Source organism: Sordaria macrospora, chromosome 2 (genome assembly GCF_033870435.1).
Source record: "Sordaria macrospora chromosome 2, complete sequence".
Lineage (NCBI taxonomy): Eukaryota > Fungi > Ascomycota > Sordariomycetes > Sordariales > Sordariaceae > Sordaria > Sordaria macrospora.
The window spans coordinates 5,718,529-5,738,139 of NC_089372.1; the positions used below are offsets into that span (position 1 = coordinate 5,718,529).

At 51.9% G+C, this 19,611-nt stretch overlaps 7 protein-coding genes and 1 non-coding gene across 8 annotated transcripts; 4 read left to right on the plus strand and 4 right to left on the minus strand.

Annotated features, from left to right (window-relative positions):
- Nucleotides 1-371: 371 nt before the first annotated feature.
- SMAC4_05119 (uncharacterized protein) lies at nt 372-2,704 on the plus strand. Its single transcript, XM_066090229.1, has 2 exons — nt 372-1,495; nt 1,616-2,704. The coding sequence occupies exons 1-2, from the start codon at nt 641-643 to the stop codon at nt 2,009-2,011; spliced, it is 1,251 nt and encodes a 416-aa protein (XP_065946288.1). The 5' UTR covers nt 372-640; the 3' UTR covers nt 2,012-2,704.
- Nucleotides 2,705-2,961: 257 nt separating this feature from the next.
- Nucleotides 2,962-3,051, minus strand: SMAC4_13335. The gene is given in 2 exon segments: nt 2,962-2,997; nt 3,016-3,051. It is a non-coding gene; the product is annotated as a tRNA-Pro (tRNA).
- A 625-nt stretch (nt 3,052-3,676) lies between these two features.
- On the minus strand, nt 3,677-5,549 carry SMAC4_05120 (uncharacterized protein). Its single transcript, XM_003346812.2, has 3 exons — nt 5,412-5,549; nt 3,970-5,314; nt 3,677-3,904 (listed from the first exon to the last, which is right to left on the minus strand). Exons 1-3 carry the CDS (start codon nt 5,419-5,421, stop codon nt 3,829-3,831), a joined length of 1,431 nt encoding a protein of 476 aa, XP_003346860.1. The 5' UTR covers nt 5,422-5,549; the 3' UTR covers nt 3,677-3,828.
- A 763-nt stretch (nt 5,550-6,312) lies between these two features.
- Nucleotides 6,313-7,838, plus strand: SMAC4_05121 (uncharacterized protein; the record flags this gene model as incomplete). The annotated part of the gene is made up of 2 exons (XM_003346813.1): nt 6,313-6,366; nt 6,474-7,838. 2 exons carry the CDS (start codon nt 6,313-6,315, stop codon nt 7,836-7,838), a joined length of 1,419 nt encoding a protein of 472 aa, XP_003346861.1.
- Nucleotides 7,839-8,024: 186 nt separating this feature from the next.
- SMAC4_05122 (uncharacterized protein) lies at nt 8,025-8,650 on the plus strand (the record flags this gene model as incomplete). Its single annotated transcript, XM_003346814.1, has 2 exons — nt 8,025-8,523; nt 8,580-8,650. 2 exons carry the CDS (start codon nt 8,025-8,027, stop codon nt 8,648-8,650), a joined length of 570 nt encoding a protein of 189 aa, XP_003346862.1.
- A 124-nt stretch (nt 8,651-8,774) lies between these two features.
- SMAC4_05123 (uncharacterized protein) lies at nt 8,775-9,896 on the plus strand (the record flags this gene model as incomplete). Its single annotated transcript, XM_003346815.2, has 1 exon — nt 8,775-9,896. One exon carries the CDS (start codon nt 8,775-8,777, stop codon nt 9,894-9,896), a length of 1,122 nt encoding a protein of 373 aa, XP_003346863.2.
- A 2,380-nt stretch (nt 9,897-12,276) lies between these two features.
- Nucleotides 12,277-15,598, minus strand: SMAC4_05124 (uncharacterized protein; the record flags this gene model as incomplete). The annotated part of the gene is made up of 5 exons (XM_003346816.2): nt 12,277-12,844; nt 13,355-14,358; nt 14,413-14,987; nt 15,074-15,329; nt 15,479-15,598. The coding sequence occupies 5 exons, from the start codon at nt 15,596-15,598 to the stop codon at nt 12,277-12,279; spliced, it is 2,523 nt and encodes an 840-aa protein (XP_003346864.2).
- A 1,111-nt stretch (nt 15,599-16,709) lies between these two features.
- On the minus strand, nt 16,710-19,125 carry SMAC4_05125 (uncharacterized protein). Its single transcript, XM_066090230.1, has 3 exons — nt 18,847-19,125; nt 17,719-18,736; nt 16,710-17,656 (listed from the first exon to the last, which is right to left on the minus strand). Exons 1-3 carry the CDS (start codon nt 18,897-18,899, stop codon nt 16,901-16,903), a joined length of 1,827 nt encoding a protein of 608 aa, XP_065946289.1. The 5' UTR covers nt 18,900-19,125; the 3' UTR covers nt 16,710-16,900.
- Between the last annotated feature and the right edge of the window lie 486 nt (nt 19,126-19,611).

Sequence of the window (19,611 nt, forward strand, 5' to 3'; positions counted from 1 at the left end):
GGTCAATCCCAAAAAAGAGACATCGTAACGATCGCAGGAATTGCACATGCACACCGCGATGTTCGGATTTTAAGGTTGAGGTACGGTGACTGGATTGCTTGTGTTCCAGACTTCCAGTAACTTCTAAACAGGCCTGTACCATATCAGTCAAGTCTTAAAGGATTTTACCGACGCCACGGAGTTGGGTGGAGCTTCGACAGTGAAGCATTAATAAGCGTGGCACGAGTTTGGTATCCGCTTCGTTGCGACCCAAGATCTCGGGACGGAGAACTGTCCGAACGGAAAAGACTGGCAGTTGATACCTATATAAATTGATATAAACTGGGTTTGTTATCTTTCCTTCTAATTTTCTGGTATCTGGTTTGATTCATTCCTCATTTCTCATTCTGGGTTCTCAGTCTTCATCCAACTCCACTGTAGTTCTTCAATACCAGTCCAATTCCTTCCAGTTCAGTTTAGTTTATTTCAACACCTCCAGTCCAACACCAACAAAGACACCTTCAACACCACCACCAACGAGCCACAGGCCCCGGCCATCACACCTCTCACAATGTCCTCCCCAATCTCCGACCTCAAGTTGGCCCAGCCTTTGACCCTCCCCAACGGCCTCGTCCTGCCCAACCGGCTCATCAAAGCCGCCATGGCCGAACAGCTCGGTTTCGGCAACCACCTTCCCAACCCCGAACTCAACGCGGTATACGCCACCTGGGCGCGCGGAGACTGGGGCATGATTTTGACAGGAAACGTCCAAGTTGACCCATTGCACAAGGGCGACGCGCACGATATCGCGCCTGGTCACCCTGGTACCACGCCGGAGCAGACGTTGACTGCTTTTAGGGCTTGGGCTGATGCTGCGCTTCTTAAGTCTGACGGGGTGGATGGGAAAAAGGAAAGTAAGACGCCCGTGGTGATTCAGATTAATCACCCCGGCCGCCAATCGCCAATGGGCGCTGGAACGAGGGGATTTTTGGAAAAGGCGGTGGCGCCGAGCGCGGTGCCGTTGGTTCTTGGGGAGGGGTTGGTGCCTAGACTGGCTTCTAAGCTCCTTTTTGGTACACCCCGTGAACTTACCGTCCCGGAAATCAAGGACATCGTCAAGAAGTTTGGCGCCACCGTCAGAATCACTGCCGAGGCCGGGTTTCAGGGTGTAGAAATCCATGCTGCGCACGGATACTTGCTTGCACAATTCCTGTCGAAGAAAACCAACAAGCGGACGGACGAGTACGGCGGGTCGGCGGAGAAGCGGGCGAGGATTGTGGGGGAGATTATTGAGGAGTGTAGGAGGCAGGTTAAGGAGGCGCTGGGTGAGGACTCGGAAGAGGCGAGGAAGTTTGTGGTGGGGATTAAGCTGAATAGCGCGGATTGGCAGACGGGTAGAACAGGAAATGCGGAGGAGACGGATACCACCGAGGAGGTGTTGAGGCAGATTGAGCTGTTTGAGCAGTGGGGGGTGGATTTTGTGGAGGTTAGTGGTGGGAGTTATGAGGATCCTCAGGTGAGTTTTTTAGTTTTTTTTTTCCCTTTTTTCCCGCATTCTTCGGTGGAAGAAAGGAGTTGTTTCCCTTGTTCCCCCTGGCGAGCTCGAGAGACACATACTGACTGGCAAACCCAACAGATGGCCAACGGCCCCAAGCCCGAGATCAAACAAAAATCCGAACGCACCAAAGCCCGCGAGGCCTTCTTCCTCGAATTCGCCAAGATCATCCGCACCAAGTTCCCGCAACTGCCGCTCATGGTCACCGGCGGCTTCCGCACGCGTCAAGGCATGGAGGCCGCTCTGGCCTCTGACGACTGCGACATGATTGGTATCGGCCGTCCGGCCATCATCAACCCTTCGCTTCCGGCCAACTTGATCCTCAACCCTGAGGTTCCCGATGCGGATGCCAGGCTTTTTGACAAGAAGGTCGAGCCGCATTGGATCTTTGAGAAGTTGGGCATGAAGAGCGTTGTGGGCGCTGGTGCGGAGATTGGTTGGTATGTGAGCGAGCTGAAGAAGTTGGCTAAGTTTTAGAGAGTCGGAGTGAGGGATGGAGTATGGGAGGTGGTAGAGGATACGATACCCATTGCTTAGAGTTATGATAGAGGTTTTGGCATTAGATAGATAGAGGCGTTAATATTGGTTGAATAACTCTGATTATGTGCTGGTGAACTCGTCGTCCGTTCATCATTGGAAAGTGTTGCGAAGGCCATGGATCAACAACCACCGAGGTTCGCTGCTGACATGGGAGCAGAGCATGGCGTCTGGAGGCCTTGATGATAGGCATGTTCATCGATTATACAGACAGTCGAAATGGAGATCGCGTGGTTGAACAGCAGGACGGCCAATTGTTTGATATCGAACATTGACTGGAAAGTTGAAGTTGAGCGAAAAGGTCGACGGGATGAGACAACGCGAACGCCAAAGCGCGGGAGGTGCCGAACGCCCCAGCTCACAGGGCATTAGATATTTGCACTAACAGTTTCTGCGGTAAAACCCTGCAAACTGAGTTAGCACACGCCACAATGTTGTTCACTGCACCGCTTTGGTCCGGATTTCCACTCTGACCTTCAACGTCGACTCTATGGTAGTTCATCCCGTCAAGTTGAGAGAGAGGACTTTCTAATCGGAAGAACATCTGAATGACTGGTTTGGGATTCTAGTTCCAGTGCTAATTCCTCTCAAGGTCCTAGACATTGTCATTCACATATTGGAACAATCTGCCGATTGATTCCAAAGAGATTATCACTAAATCTCACATTTCCAACTTTCAGGTACAACAATTCTCGTTGATCTAATATTCAAGTAGATCACACGCAAGCCCGAGAACATGCCCCATTCTTTCAAAAGGGCTCAAAGTGACCAACTTAGTAAGGATCGAACCTGAACAAAATAAAAAAAAGAGAACATACACTGGCCACAGAAGAAAGACTGGGAACCAGACAACGCCTAAATGAATTAGGGAAAAAATCACGAAAAAATTTGGGGCCACCCGGGGATTGAACCCGGGACCTCTCGCAAGAATGCTCAGGATTGAACCCTAAGCGAGAATCATACCACTAGACCAGCGGCCCGTATTAGTTGATGAAAGGAAGTCTAAAGCAAGAGCTTATATCATCCACTCGATTATCTTCGGTACTATAGTGTCTGGTGGTTGGAGGTTCCGGTGGTTGCGGTATTGACGGTGATGGTGATGCCGATGTGAACAGACGAGGACTTGCCCTGGTGAGTCACTTGTCGATGTCCATGACAAAACGGTATGGTATTGTTTAATTTGTGCTACCACGATATGAAAACCCTCTCAATGTCGTGGCCCTCTTTTGCAGACCTGGAAACAAGGGTGTAGTCACGTCGTTCAACAACCGACCACGCGAATAGTCCTCCTCGGCCTCTCTATCCGTGAATCAAGTCACACACCCGAGACATCAACAGTAGACGCGGCAGGTACGGTACTCTTTGGTCTTCTTATCCGTTCATGTTATACACTCAATATCAATTGACGGCCAGATAAAGATAGCAAGTGCTTTCCCACATCCCGTGCTCATCCGCCCGCTCGCTTCCAGCAAGTTGCTCGTAAAGAAGCCACCCCCATTTTTATGGACCTTTTGGTCTTCCCTTTAGGGTAGTAGTATAATACACATTTGAGTTACACAAACACGAAAACCACAACATAAGTTAATCTTGATTTCTTTTCCACTCATTCATTATATTCCACATATAGTAGTAACATCAGGGAAAGCCAACCCGGCAAAGCCCGTATCAAGGGTCGCCTTCGTCATCATGGCTGAACCTGGTCCGAGGTGCTCATGGACCTCTTTTATATGATTTCAAAAGGCATAGATCAAGGTTTCTTAACCCATGACCATACCCTTCATGCCCTGAAGATCACCCTCCTTGGCGGCAATCTCGAAGTAGCCGTAGATGATGCTGTAAGAAGCCAAGGTTAGCAATTGGTCTTTCATCAACAATCGGGTGACAAAGACATTACTTACGTGACAGCCAAGAGAGTACCGGTACCGGAACCAAGAGCGCCCATGAGGTCGCTGGCAACAGAGAGAGCACCAATGCAGGCACCACCGAAAGCGGCAGCAGTAGGGATGATGCGCTTGAGCTCCTTGTACATGCTCTGCTCGCGGTGGCCGGCCATGACGAGACCCTGGTCCTTGAGCTGCTTGGCAACATCGCGGGGGCTGGAGCCGGAAACCTCAATCCAGGTCTTGGAGAAGACGGCGCAGGCAGTGAGCATGTAGGCGATGTAGACGGCAGTGTGGATGGGGTCGAGGAGAGCGTCCTTGAAGTTGAGAGGAGGGCTCATGTAGTAGACGAGACCGGAAACGGCAGAGAGCTGGGCAGTGCCCTCCTTGGCCTCCCAGACACCGAAAAGACGGACCAGAAGGTTCTCGGAGAAGCGAGAGTAGAGCATCTGGCTGATCAGGAAGACGTTGGAGGAGAGAGCAGACTGGAGCATGATGGGCATGTTGGAGGTGTAGAAGAGGCGGATGGGGTAAGAGCCACGAGCACCACGCTGGCGGGAAGACTTGACGGGGATCTCGACGCGGAAGCCCTGGAGGTAGATGACGGCGGCGAAGACGAGGAGGGTGGCGAGCAGGTTCATGATGTTGGGGAGGTTCTGGCGGTAGAAAGCCTCATAGAGAGCACGCTGCTTGTTGTCCCAGGTCATGAGGAGGTGGAAGAGGGCAATGACAGCACCCTCGTACTCGGGGCCACGACCGGTGTTGATGGAGGTGGGGGAGAACGCCTTCCACATGATGGACTCGCAGATGTTGGTGGCAATGAACAGCGAGATACCGCTGCCAAGGCCATAGCCCTTCTGGAGGAGCTCATCGAGGAGAATGACGATCATGCCGGCAACAACGAGCTGGAGGATAAGGAGGAAGACGATACCAGCACCGAGGTCGCTGGGAGGGCCATAGAGACCGGTGAAGACGTAGACAGTGGCGGTACCGATGGAGAGGATGACAGCGAACAGCTTCTGGGCGGTCTGGTAGAGCTCGCGATCGGCCTTGAGGTCGAGGTTGACGTCGATCATGTGGGTACCGGCGAGGAGCTGGAAGACCATGCCGGAGGAGATGATGGGGGTGATACCGAGCTCCATGAGGGTACCTCTGTTACTCGCCATCATCATGCGCAGCCAGTATAGCGGATCGGAGGTGTCGGACGAGACAATGCCGTAGAGGGGCATCTGGCTCATGACCAAGAAGATGAGCAGGGTCAAGCCAGTCCACATCAACTTTTGGTTGAAGGGGATCTTGGTCTCGGGCTGCTGAACCTCGGGGAGGAACGGCACGAAGGGCTTGACGAGGTCGAGGAACCGTACTGCATGGCGGGCTGGAGTTAGTCGCTGTGTGCAATCGAGTGAGGCATTGGTGGTGACTTGTAACGCGCCGACGCGTGTTTAACCAGGACTACTTACGGGAGCTCATGATGGGCAATGGGGGGGTTGTGGAGAGAAGGAAGAGAAAAGGGTAAAAAGAAGGAAGATTAAATTAAAACGGGCGACAACAGCCCTTTGTAAGGTTGGAAGCGCAGAAAAGTGTTGTCGGCGCTGCGTTGAATGGTTCAAGCAAGCAAGGAAAGGGGAAACGGAAAGGTGGAGGATGAGTTGGCGATTAAGAAGTGGAAGTGTGGAAGTGGAAGCTGGCCGAAAGCACGAAAGGGAAGGCGGAAGGCGGTGCGTCGCGAGATCTGTCCAAAAAGTCGCCCAAGTGTGATGTGTCCAATTTGGAGGGTCCCGGTGCTAGTGCTCTTGGGAAGGGACCCACTGCCACACGTGACTTGTAGCCAATGACAGCTGCGAATTGCATGGCCAGCCTTCTGGAGCTGGAACGAGCTTCTAACGTTTGCAGGGGACAGCAACCTCCAACTCGCACCCAGAACGAGGGAGCTTCATTCGGCAGGCAACATCCGGCCCGTCCAACAAGGCATCCCTCCACTTTCCAGCGCCCCTTGTTGAAACTTGAATCCAAATCGTTGGGGAAGCCCTGGACAGCAGCAGGGGCGGGACAGCCGCAGGGGTTAGGGGTCAGCGTGTGGATGCTGTCTTTCTTATCGATAACAACCCGTCCGTCAACTTTCTGGGGATTGAAGGTGGGCTTGGTGGGGTTGATGCCTGCCGGTGTCACTGCTTTGTCAATTCCAATTCAATCCCGTCTGGAACTTGGGGTTTTTGTTTTCTCTTTTTGCCCAATCCGTCAACCCCCGTCCCCCAGAGCAATGCGCCTCAACACCTCAATAAGCTCCTCCGATAACCGTCAATGAGGTGGACCATTCCACATTTCTCCCAGGCCATCCGATCCGTCTTTCGCACAGCAACAATGGCAGACCCTTTGGTTGTCATTTACGGGTCTACGGGCACCGGCAAGTCTGATGTACGACAGCTGCTACCTCCATCTCTACTTGACCAACCATGCGATTACCACTGCCACTCGTCCCATCTCCATGTTCCTGAGCGCTGATAACTTTCCTATGAGTCCAGCTTGCTGTGGAACTGGCGGCCCGATTCAATGGCGAAATCATCAACGCCGACGCCATGCAAATGTACCGAGGCCTGCCCATCATCACCAACCAGCTCAACCCCGAAGAGCAACGCGGCATCCCCCACTACCTTCTCGGCAACATTGGACTCGACGAAGAGCCGTGGTCTGTTACTAGCTGGAAGCGCGAAGCCACAAAGATCATATCGGGTATTAGGTCGAGGGGGAAGCTGCCCATTGTCGTAGGAGGAACCTCATACTACCTTGACGGCCTATTGTTCGACGAGAAGCTGGTTGAGTCCGATCCTGCGATGACCGAAGAGTCAGAGGCAGCCGCCAAAATTACACGCGAAGAACTCGCAAGCCAACACCCAATCCTTCGCGAGTCCGCCGAGGTCATGCTGGCCAAGCTACAAGAAGTCGACCCAGTCATGGCCGAGCGCTGGCATCCGAAAGATATTCGCAAGATTCGCAACTCTCTCGAGATCTATCTTACAACTGGCCGCCGTGCCTCCGACATTTATGCTGAGCAGCGAGCTCGAAAAGAAGCCAAGCGGGCAGGCCAACCACCGAGTCCCTGGAACTTGCTCCTGTTCTGGCTCTACGCCAAGCCCGATGTGCTTAACGCGCGCCTTGACAAGCGTGTGGACAAGATGGTAACCAATGGCCTCGTGAACGAGACATCGTCAGTGTACGACTACTTGCAGGGTCGACTTGCGGCTGGCGAGACCGTCGATCGCACCAAGGGTATCTGGCAGTCCATCGGGTTCCGCCAATTCGAATCATATCTATCAGCCGTCAAGTCAACCGAAACCGAGACTCCACAAGCCGTACTTGAAAAACTCAAGCAACAAGGAATTGAGGACACCAAAACAGCAACGCGCCAGTACGCGAAATACCAAGTCCGGTGGGTTGCCCGAAAGACCATTGCAGCCCTTCAGGAAGAGAACCTCTTGTCCAAATTCTATCTTCTTGACTCGTCCAACATTTCTCAATGGCACTCTGAAGTAGCCGAAAAGGGTAGCTTCCTACTGGCGAAGCATCTGGCCGATCGGCCACTACCACGCCCGGAAGAATTGTCGGAAACTGCGAGAGAGGTGCTAGCCAATCAGTTGGAAAGGAGCAACCGACCCGAGACGATATGCAACAAGACATGCGAGGTGTGCGAGAAGGAGTTCAGGATCGAAGAACAGTGGCAGAAGCACCTCAAGAGCAAGAAGCACCAGAAGGCCACCAGGTGGGCAAAGAGGCAGGCAGAGGGGTGGCCGACCAGGGGAGAGGGGAAGCGTGACAAAGCGGAAGGAACAGACGATGATGCCGCTGCTGATGCTGATGCTGACGATGATGGGCTAGTCCCAAAGCCCTAGTTTGGAAGCTGCGTCGCTGGATGAGCCAATTTCACCTGATACCCTGAGTATAAAGCCCACAATCCTCCCACCATTCCCCAATCTGATCAAGTCCATCCCGTACTCTTTGGATACACCCCCGCATTCTGCCTTCTACATCCAAACTATTCTGGCATCGATATCATCTCTTTTTCTCAGTGTCGCACCATGTCAACCCAACGGGTCCATCCTTTCTGGCTCGTTCTGACAGATGAGGACGCTCATGGCCTGCAACAGTACGGCGTGTTGGATCTGACCTATGAGTCCGGATACCAGGAACTGCACAGAGACTGCTTTTTCAGGCACGATGACATCTCAAATGCCCTACGCGGAAACCCGAAGCCGACCGACATGCTCAAGATACCATTGATTCTCATTTCACGCAGAGTCCTTATTTGGCTTGGCTTCAGTGATAAGCAGGCCGACCTCTTGTGGCCACCAGTTGAACGATTTCTCAACAAGAACGAAATCAAATCACTAAAAGATGGACAAGCCGCCCTATCGTTATTTCAAAACACCATTGAGTACCACATTCGTCGTGAGAACGTTTGCGATACAATCCCAGCTCTCAACACATTCACCGACGATGATAACGAATGGAGACAGATCCTTCACGCGTACGGTCTCTCCCAACAATTTGCGGACATGATCATGGACCCTCGTTTCCGTGAGCACCGACTAACCGAACCATGCATATACTGGATTGATGACACTCTGCGACAGCGTTGGGAATTGTTACTCAAAATACGCGAAACCTCCAGGAGGAGAACAGCTCGAATTTGGAAGAATCATAACTGGCACATATATCCGTCATCACCATCACCGTTATTGAAACTAGATCTTTTCAAAGCCCGTCAGCGGCACCGAGACCAGGAGGAAGACCAAAACAAAGACAAAGCACCAGACTTTTACACCACCATGAACCTTCCCTGGAGAGAATCAGTTCGCGAATCTAAATTTTTAAGGAGGTCCGGAGAATCGCAAGGTCTTCATTGCACATGCTACTTTCGCAAACACAGCAGAACATACAAAGCACAGAACCACTTCATACTGTACAAAGTCGTTACCGGCACACAGCTCAAGAACATTAGAATTTCTATCCCTGGCAATTTCGAATCTATGATGTCGTGGAACATCGACAGCTTAGCAGAGGGACCCAGAAGGCCGGAGCGGGAACCCTTTCTCTACAACGACGCCACCAGCGACGGCGACACTGGAAACGGAGGGGCTTCCGTGGGGCCACATAGAAGAGCACGCAAAATGCTCGTCTTCTCCACCCCTGACCGCGAACTCGCGCTGGCTGAGTACAAGTGGGCTGTACACCGGCTCGACAAGTCGGTCGGGACCGTTGACGGCGCCAAATTCGCAGGTGGTGCAGACGTGCGGATTTTGGAGATCCGCATCCCCATGGTAGAAATCGACGACCTCGTTGAGGCTAAGCTCGCCTACTTCAACCAGGACCCGATCGAATCGGACGTAGGGAATGCCATGTGGCAGGAGATGGGCATCTTGTCGACGCTGAAAGAGCTGATAAGGCCGCCGTCGCGGTTTGCCTCCTTCGAGACTGTTTGGTGGGAAAACAGGGGCCCGGATATCCAAGAAGCGAGGAGAACAATAAAACCAACTCTGCGTGCTATCAAAGAGGGAGAGTGGATTGTGCTTGGTTGTCCGGCTGTGAAGAGGAGGGCTGTATGGAATCTTAGTCTGAAATTTGTTTCGAGGAAGCTGATTCGGAAGGCCGCAGAAGAAGGCACAGCCACCTCTGGCAAGCCAGAGGAAACGACACCGACACCGACACCGACACCGACAACCAACAAAGACCTCCCCAAAACATCATCACCGTCAACCTCAGCGTCATCCTCGTTTTCCGGTGCCCGTCTTAATACTAGACAGGCCTTCGGGATGTTCTTCATCTACACAGGTAATCCCTTGAAACGGGTAGACGAGTACGTAATCAACATAACCGAGGATTGGATGCGGAAATGGCTCTTCGAGAGAATTTGTTACTTTGAGTCACACGAGGTAGTTCTGGGGGAATGAATGAGCCCACTGACGAGATAGTGAGAGGGTAATTAATGGATATACCTAGAATGAGAGGAAAAGTGGCGGACGCCGAAAGCGAAAAGCGGATACAATTACCATCAATCATTCCGTTAGGGGATATGGGGAATGGATATCACCACCACCAACCAGCGTTTGGTTGCACCTACTGTAATTCAATATGGCATCTGGGCAAAGAAGATAGGATATGTGAACAGCGAATATCAACAGGCTTAGTTACATTTAACTCTTTGACTCTTTCACTCCCAAGTTCGTTTATTCGTTTCAAGTCGTTGATCATCGTCCACTGGTTGGCTGCTCTGGAAACATCGCATCTTCTGCTCCCGCTCACAACTTGGTGTTAAGAAAAGAAATGCTCTCCCGCAGTTCCGCTCCAGGAGAGGAGATGACTGACTCCAGGAACTAAAAGAGAGAAGTGAGACCATATGTAAGTCTCCGACTGTAAATTCAACCAGACTAGAGCTCATATACTTGAAAAGATGAACCCACTCACTAGTCGTAGAAGCAGTCTTAAAATGGAGCGCCAAAAAGGGTGGGACCGAAAAGACGGGAAACAAACAAGAAACCCCCCCCCCAAAAAAAAAAAAAAGACAAAATATGAAGGGATCAAGAGAAAAAAAGGTTTTGGGGGAAAAGAAACAAGAGAAGTTACCAACAAGAAAAGAGCAAGAAAGAAGAAGAGCAAGACCCCATAGAAATAAAAAAGAAGGAAGCGAGACAATACAAGGGGGGAGGGAGGAAGGATAGATAGGTAAATAATAATAACAAAAAAAAAAACCAAAAAAAACCCCCCTGATATCCGAAAAGGGAGCGTGTTCCTCGCCATAAGCAAATGACACATGAATCAATCATCAAGGCATCAAGGCATGATGATGAACCAGACAGAGTAGTAGACGAAAGAAGACCTGGCCAAAAATAAATAAATAAATAAACAAATAAAATCCCTGGTAGGTAGATAAACATAAACATAAAACACAAACAAAAATACCTACTTACTACTTACTTACTTACTTACTTGATACTAATTAGTTTACATTCCATTATATTACAAATAGAACTAACTACCTAAGTGAACGAACGTACCAGGGGATCGGCGGACAAAAAAGTACCAGGTACCATAGTTATGTAGGTGTTGGTTAGTTGGTTAGTTTATGCTTACAAGTTAAGTAAGTAAGTAAGTAAAGTAAGTACAAGCATTAATCCAAACTAAAACTCTTCTTGCGATCTCTATCTATCTAGGTGTCTAGGTGCAGGCAGGTCGTCTACGGGTCTACGGGTGGGTCCACGGACAAAGACAGAAAACTGATCAGGGAAAGAGAAAAGGATAGTACGTTTCGTTCATTCATGGATATATAAGGCCCCCGCCTGCAGGGTATCATGGCTTGTAAAAAAAAGAAAAAAAAAAGTAAGTAGCGGTGCTGTGTATAGTCCTGCTTGTCTCAAACCTGGTCGAAATCTTGGACTTACAATGTTTCCACGTTCTGAGTGGAGTGGAGGGCAGCGTGGAACGGAAGATACACGGCATTTACAATGAATGGTAGCTTAATTATGAGGGTTGTCTACAGTAAGGCAGATTGGGAGGAGGGAAGGGAAGGGAAGGGAAGGGAAGGAAAGGGAAGACAAGGAAAGGAAAGGCAAGGAAAGGCAAGGAAAGGAAAGGTAAGGCGAGTATTGTGAGCATGTGCCGTGCTTAATTTTGTTCCTGGAGTATCATAAAATAACACGCAAAGTTAATGCAAACCGGAGGAGATTGAGTACTTAACGTATTTCATGTACTACCAAGTACTGTGTATATGCAGCCGTGCATATGTCGATCCCTTACTGGCACTGTAAATCTTCAAATTCACGACTAGTAATCTCTATCCACGGTTTTATGCCACCCTTCGTCTAGACTTAAAAGGTATGCAACGTTATACCTCCACACGTAGCATCATCGTCCCGACAGCACCTCTCGACCCCTCCAACATCCTCCCACACCCAAGCCCAACTCAGGCCAAACCCTGCTTATGTTCACTGATTCCCAACAACAAACCTAGCCGTAGCGATTCTCATCCTCTTGCCATACCAAATAACCGGTATCAACAACATTGAAAACACACCCAAGATAACAGTAAACCCCCCCCCGAAAACCACCAAGTATCCTTGTTTGGCTACCCACTCGCTCACGAAAAAGGTCCAGGCGAAGGGAATGAGGCCGCGTAGGATGCAGATCATGACGAAACAGTCGGAGGCGAGGTTGGCGTAGGAGTCGATGAGCTTTTTAAAGGGGTGTTAGTTGGATGGCTCTGGGAGATGATTTTGATGGGATGGGGGAGAAGATGAGGGAAAGGAAGGGGTAAAATGGTGAAAGTAAAGGGGGCTAGGATGGGAAGCGGGAAGGGGAAGGGGAAGGAGAAAGGGAGGGAAGGGGGAAGATGGGAAGGAAAAAGAGCAAAAATAAGGGCAATATGAAGGGAGAATAAAGAAGGGAAGGGGAAGGGAAAAAGGAGGAAGAATGAGAATATGAGAGAGGGGAGAGGAAAAGACGAGGGAGGGACAGAAAGGCAGTGGAAGAAAACACAACAAAACAAAATCTCACATAATTAAACCAAACCCCTGGCACACCCGCCACCCCAAAGCTGACCATTCCAAACCCAAACACCAGCCCAAGCCAACTATACCTATTCACTCCATACCCTCCACCTCCGTTTCCATCATTACTCAGTCCCGGTCCCACAGTCGTCGTGACGTTGCCACTGTCTCCCCCCGTCACCGTGCTATTCCCAGCAGCGCCAGCACCACCAGCAGCAGCGACGTTGAGAGCAGGTCCATACTCTCCACAAAAACCCCAAACCAACAATCCACCCGTGGCAATGACCAGTCCCGGCAAGGCAACCAACAATCTACTTTCTGCTTCTGCGTAGCCGTAGTCGTTGTTTCCAAAGAATCTTTCCCGCCAGCTTTTGACTCTTTCTGTTTTCTTCCCACCTCCACCAGTGCGTCCCCTTCTACTTCCAAGTCCCTGTCCCCTTCCCGTCCTGCTTCCGAGCCCTCCAAGCCCCTGACTGTGTTCCTCCCCTTTTTTTCCTTTTGGCCCACCCGAGAATGATTTGGTGGTGGTAGTCCCGGCAGCGGTACCAACTTTCATCTTCTCATCAGACAAAATACTAGCATACAACCCTCCCAATATAATCCCAATCAGCGCTCCACTGAACAGTAACAGCCCCGAATGGGACATAGTCCAATTATACGGCGGTGCAGCCAGCAGTGACGGTCCAAGTGTAGAAATGACGGCTACAGACCCGATGAGGGTGGAGTATTGCAGGGTAGCTACCCAGACTGGCAGTAGTCGAAGAGTAAGTAAGGGGGAGAGGAAGTGCATCCATAGAGATTTTTTCTTTGTTGGGAAGGGGAGGGTTGGTTGGCGCAGCGTGGAAGGATTGTTTGTCGAAGTGGACGGTTTGGGGAAATTGGGTGAATATGGGGAGTATGGGGATTTGGGGAAGGGGTTTGCGACTGAGTCAAAGGGGCGGGCGGGTGTGTGTTGTTGGGGTGGGAAGAAGCGGAGGGAACGGAGGTAGGTGTAGGGTTCGTAATGGGTGGATGCGTCTTCGGAGGAAGGAATGGAAGAGGCGGAGTCGCGGTTAAAGGGGCCGAGGGTGAACCGGTTGGAGAGTCCGATGGCGTTGTTCTCGGGTTTCCGGATGATAGGACGGTTTTGGTTGCCGCCTCGACTAAATGGGCGGATATTGATCTCGGAGGGAGGATAGAGGCGGTAGCGAGGACCTCGGGCGGTGGCTCGTCGTGCTGCTAGTCCTCCAGGACCAGGAGGAAGACCACCGCCAGCAGCTTCTCGTCCTCCCCGTGCTGCAGCGGTCGGTGGCGGCCTTAGACCCGTCGGTAGCGGAGATCCCCTTCCATAAACCGTTGGAAACCTTTCCTCAGAGTCATCAGATTCAGAGGCTGTTTCGTACCAAGTCAGTCCCAAGCGAGGGTCCCAATAGTCCCGGAAGTACTGAGGCTGGTTGGTATTGATGTTCAGCGGGGTATAGACGGAGGCAATAAATCGTGACGGCATCGTCATTCGGATCGACGGCAAAGTGCCCAAGCTGAGATATGGCGTGGGAACATGTTGGTGGTAATATCGTCGAACACCCGATCTTCGGTTGTGGTTCTCGTTCGCACCGTCAATCTCCTTTTCTTCCTCCCCAATGTCGTCGTTGCCGTTGTTTCGATGCCGATGTCGATGCCTCTCTCTCGGAGCAGTTGTGATAGTAGGAAAACATAACGGGCCCCTTTCGAAGAGTGTCTCGGGGACCAATAACACCATAGTCACGAACGCCATTCCCGTCAAGACGGTAGAGATCCAGAAGATGCCAAACCATCCGTACCTCGTTGCGATGTATCCTCCGCATATTCCTCCTATAACCGATCCACTGGCGAGACAAGCGGTATACAGAGCCTAGAAAAACGTCAGCGTCATCCATCTCTCGTTTCCATTTCCCCGTGAACTCACCATCCACCCACCCCTCTCCTGCACGAAAAACATATCGCCCACCACCGCCGGCCCAACAGTCTCCGACACGCTACTCCCCAACCCCTGAAAGATCCTAATGACCAGCACGCCCTCATACATCCCCATTCCATGCTCGGCCGTTCCAGACCCAAAATCTCTCGTACCGCAAACAGTCGCGATGAACAGGGTCAACGCGCTCAACACCAGCACGATCCTCCTCCCAAAGACATTGGCCAGCGGCACGAACACAATGTTTCCCAATCCGAGCAGGAGCACATTCAGGGCAGTGAAACGGCTGAGGTCCGACATCCCTCGAGGGTCAGTGGGAAAGGATTGGTTCCATATGGCTAGGGCGGGCGAGAGCGAGGCGGAGACAAAGGAGCAAGCAAAGGCGTAGTTGCAGAGGGTGCCGAGGCAGGAAAGTTTGCGCCAGCGGGCCCAGTTAAGGGGATCCGAAGGGTCGGAAGTAGGAATGGGGAACTTGGCGAGGTCGATTTCGGGTGATGATGGGGCGTCATCTCGGACGTTTTGTTGTTGTAGTGGTCGGTCATCATCTTCCAGTGGGCGTTTGTATTCTGGCTGGGGTGTTAGTTACTAACGTTGCTTGGGTTACGGTTGTGGATGACAGTGGGACGGTTCAAAGAGCGGGTGTATACCGTACCAACAAGCCTCACCGTCCCTGGCGGCGTAGCGGCTTTCACCTCATCTTTTGATAATGCAAATGCATATTTCCAGCCAGGCATATCGTTGCTGAGAGCGATGTCGCAGCTGTTAGGTCTGTCGGGTCCCCTGGGGTATTTCGGCCTGGTGGTGTTAGAGGCGGCGGCGGTCAACTGCTGGAGTATGATGTCGTCGTCTTCTTTTCGAGCATTGGCTGGATCTAAACCTGCCCACCGTAGGCGACTCGCGGAGTCAGTCTGGAGAAGAGAGCTGTATCTGGGGCCAAAGGTAATCATCCAAGGTCAATCACAAAAATTCAGGTATCTTGAAAGGGTATCATCTCCCCTCGAGGGGAAGAGGTGATCGAGGGAGAGGAAGAAGGAAGGAGGAACAACACTTCTCTCACGCTTGTTATCTTTGTGCCGTCACAATGGGGGGCACCAGCTTCAATGATCTCGATTAGACAGTGGAGGATGTCGATATGGGCTGACAGGTGTGGTTGTGAGGTGTTAGTTACGAAACCCATCGTATCCTTAGGTTGCCGTCCACTGTGACAGTTGTTGGCACGTGGACATCATGTCAACCTCGGGCATATCGGAAGCACGAGTGCTATGACCATGCATCTGGCATGCCGATGTCTGCGTTGCAGCAAGTGAGGTAACCTCGTCCCAAGAGCAACAGGCCATTTGTCCAAGTCTTCATAAATCGTCCCCTTGTTAGCGTGATTGTACCAGTTGTAATTCAATCGAAGATTTTAAGATGGCTAACATGAAAATGTGAATGCCACCGTGAACGTCACTCATCAAAGACTTCAAAGTGGACAGACCTTTCTCCAGACTGGTGGTGTTGCTAAGAGACAAGCCTGACACGACGGATGATATCTGCGTTAGCTGCTCAGTTGAACCGCTTATGGTATGGATCCGGTGTTTCTTGCTATACCTTTCCCTTGAGGGCGCCAAACGCGCGGATGAAGAGAAGACAAATCGGTCTTTGTACAAGCCCGAGATGGGCATAAGTGATGAAGTTGACGAGTAACGAGCTGATGTTCTTTTATAATAAGAGGCACGACACTTGACGAGCAGCATGATTGGAACGAAACTGATTGAAGAAACTGAACACCGGACACGACTATGAGAGGAGGAAGAAACCTTCTCATGCGGGGACTAGGGCCCATCGATGTTTTGTATGCCGTGAGACTCATCCCCAAACCAAGCGTCGAGAAAAGACGCATGCCGTCATCTATCGTGCCAATTCCACAGGCTGGGAAAGAACGCTTCACTTGAAGCTAGAGAGCTGATACGGGCTGTCTCAAACGAGGGCGACGAGCGTCGTTTGTCGAACTGGTGGTTGTTTTGAGTTTCATCAATTGTGCATGCCAGGGAGCTTGGGGTGTTGAAAAGCGCCAATGGTCCTATGAGATAAAGACACTGAAGCGATGCAGATGGAAGACCAAAGGACCGAGTTGTTGAAGGGTTGAAGTCCGCCACTTTGCAAGACGTTCTGAAGACCGAAGTCACTCCGGGATACCCATGTTAGCGCGCATCTCCGACTCCGGGGGTGAAGCGGGATCCACCGGTAGATCGCCGGCCGGAGATGGCTGGTCCGGATCAATAGGGCTGAACTTACTACCATAGACGTGATGGGCAACCTCCTCTTAACCGTCATATTCACGCGAACGTATCGACACTGGACCACCTGAACAAATAAAAACCTGTATTTTCCACAACTAACTTTTCCCCCCTTTTCCTATCTTTTTATATCATATCATCAACCCCCTACCACCCATCCCTCTTTGCCACTTCCCTGAATCCTCAAAGGGACCACGCACTCAAAGGAACTCCTCCAAATTAACCTCCAAAACACTAACCGGGTATCTCAGATCAAACTTCTCCAGCACGCTGGGGTGGAGGACACCAAACTCCCCGACGCGCTTCGTCTTTCCTCCCAAGCGCAAATAAATCGCCGCCGCCCTCCCCTGGAAGAAAGTCGGCTCGTCAATCTCCTTGATGAAATACCCATTGCCCTTTTCCTCGCTGGGGTTCTCGACGACCTTGAAATCAACGCTCTTGCCGTGGAGGTCCTCCTCGTGCGTGACGAAGCTGACGCGCAGCATGCTGAGGATTCTGTCCAGAAGACCGTGGACGACTTCGAAACCCGAAGTCTTGCCGTAAAAGGCGGCAGCGAAGTGGCGCTCGTTGCGCGCCTTGCGCTCTTTGGTCTCGTCTTTCAGAGCAATGTCGGCGACTTCGGTGATCTTGAGAGGTAGGCGCACGGACTTGTTCTCGCGCAGGGTCTTGAGGAGACCGGGCAGGAGAGAGGTGCGCACGACTTGGTACTCGACAGACTTGGGGTTGGCGAGCTTGATGGCGGTTTGGCCGTCGTCGACGCGGTTGAGCCACTCAAAGTTCTCTTCGTGCGAGCAGAGGATCAGAGGCATGACTTCGATCCAGCCGGCCATGGCGCACTCGTTGCGCACAATGTCGGAGACCTTGTTGATCAGCAGGGGCTTGCCGATGGTGGAGGCTTGGTTGGGGGAGGTGCGCGGGAGGTTGTTGTAGCCGTAGGCGATGGCGACATCTTCCATCTGTGACACAAAAAGTTATTAGGTGCTGTAACATAGATTAAGGGGTTCACGGGTGTACATACCACATCGCAGGCGTGCAACACATCGGCACGGGTAGGAGGCACGGAGACCTTGATGAGCTTATCATTCTCCTTGTCGGGGACAGCAGTGTAAGCCATCTTGCCGAGTAGCTTGCACAAGGCCTCGGGCGACTCTTGCAGACCGCAGCACTGGTTGAGGTAGTCAACCTCGACGTCCATGACACGGGTGTGCAAGCTGGGGGTGACGCGGGTGGTGCCGTTGTGCTCGGACACAATCTTGACGGGCTCGATGGTGAAGGGCTCGTCGCAGTACTTGGAGAACATGGCGACCATGATGTTGCAGACAATGTCGAGCTTGGTCTGATCGGTGGCGGTGATCTCGATGAAGACGTTCTTGGTGTCGAGGGTGATCTTGGAGTGGTCGCTGTTGATGATGGGCGGCAGCGAGCAGACGGTCTTGTTGGCGTCGAAGATGACGGGGTAGACGGGCTTGTCGCGGATGATGTGCAGGTAGCGGCCGAGGTGCTTGTCGGCCTCGTAGAACTGCATCAGCTCCTCGCCGTTCATCTTCTTGGTCTGGTTGAGGGGGACGAAGCTGATGTCCTTGGGGGCGAGGGCCTCGTAGGTGAAGGGGCCCTGGACGGTGTCGAGGTCGTGGGTGCCGATGGAGACGAGGGTTCTTTGCCTGGCCAGGTTCTGGTGAAGCTTGTCCTGGAGGCCGATGAAGGACTCGTATCTCTCGGGAGTGAACTTGATGTTGCGCAGGATGGCGCCGGCGACGTAGGGGCGGACCTTTTCGCACTCCGGGCTAACGGTGATCTTCTGCATCTTGTCCTCGGGGATGTCGAGCAGCTTGAAGTCGGGGGTGTTCTGCTTGCCGCGGAAGATGTTCAGGTACATGGCGATGCCCTCGAAGCAGAGCATGTCGTAGCGGTTGGCGGGAATCTCGATGGCCAGCTCGGGGGCCTGGTCCTTGGGGCGCGTCTCATCCTCCTCAGTGTCCTTGTCGAGCTCGATGCCGAACTCGAAGCAGAGCTGTTGGAAGGTGTCGGGAGTGAACCTGTAGTGGTGGTTGGCGCAAAGCAGCGCGTGCGTGTAAGTGGTTGTGGTCTGGGTCAAAACACCATGGCGGGGTAACCCGTGATAATAATTAAAAGAGACAAGACTTACTGCTCGCCAAGCTCCTCAAAGAGGCGGTACTTGTCGACGTTAATGGTAGGCATGTTGGACTAATTGGGGTCGTCAAGTCTTGGGAGAAAAGGACTGGACTGGGAGATTGGCGCAAAGACGGAGAACGGAGAACGGAGACGGGGGAGGGACGGGGCGGAGGATCAGAGGAGTCGCCGCAATGCTAGGCAATCAGTCAATCAATCCACTTGGAACTTTTCGAGACGAGACACCACTGCAACGGCCGCGACCCGAATCGACTTGGGAAGTTGGGGGACCAGCCCAGCTCCATAGCGGCCGACCGCCCGCCCCCAGTCCCGGTCCGGCAACGGATGACTCAAAATCCACGGGCGGTACCAGGAATGCCGCCTTTCACCGCTTTCCCTTTTGGCTGCCGACTGAGTCAACCCCACCACCCCACCGGATTAAGTCACACAAGCACATAACCCTAACCCTCTATTTCCTCGTATCGTCTCCCATCATCTTGTCCCCCTTTCGTCTTGTTGACACTCGTCTTCGTCTTTTCCAATTATGGACTGGCTGAGAAAGAACTATTTCATCAGGATGATAGAAAATGATTAAATATTGGCCCAATGATTTGAGAGTCAGTCAACGTATCTCGGCGGGAGATATCCAGCAGCTATACGCAAGCTTCGCGACATCAACAGTCACAAGCACCGAGCTCGACACCATCACATATTTCAACACAATCATGAACCAAATGGTCGTTTAATTCTTTATTCACCTCCGTCATCCCCTAACCCCTGC

Excerpts from the sequence above, each read along its gene's own strand:
- SMAC4_05120 (XM_003346812.2), bottom strand. Across the intron at positions 3,905-3,969 it reads GGTACTCTCTTGGCTGTCAC|CATCATCTACGGCTACTTCG; the intron begins GTAAGTAATGTC and ends GGCTTCTTACAG.
- SMAC4_05125 (XM_066090230.1), bottom strand. The coding sequence starts at position 18,899 with ATGCCTACCATTAACGTCGACAAGTACCGCCTCTTTGAGGAGCTTGGC. Across the intron at positions 18,737-18,846 it reads TTTGAGGAGCTTGGCGAGCA|GTTCACTCCCGACACCTTCC; the intron begins GTAAGTCTTGTC and ends CCACCACTACAG. Across the intron at positions 17,657-17,718 it reads TGTTGCACGCCTGCGATGTG|ATGGAAGATGTCGCCATCGC; the intron begins GTATGTACACCC and ends TTTGTGTCACAG.
- SMAC4_05119 (XM_066090229.1), top strand. The coding sequence starts at position 641 with ATGGCCGAACAGCTCGGTTTCGGCAACCACCTTCCCAACCCCGAACTC. Across the intron at positions 1,496-1,615 it reads GGAGTTATGAGGATCCTCAG|ATGGCCAACGGCCCCAAGCC; the intron begins GTGAGTTTTTTA and ends CAAACCCAACAG.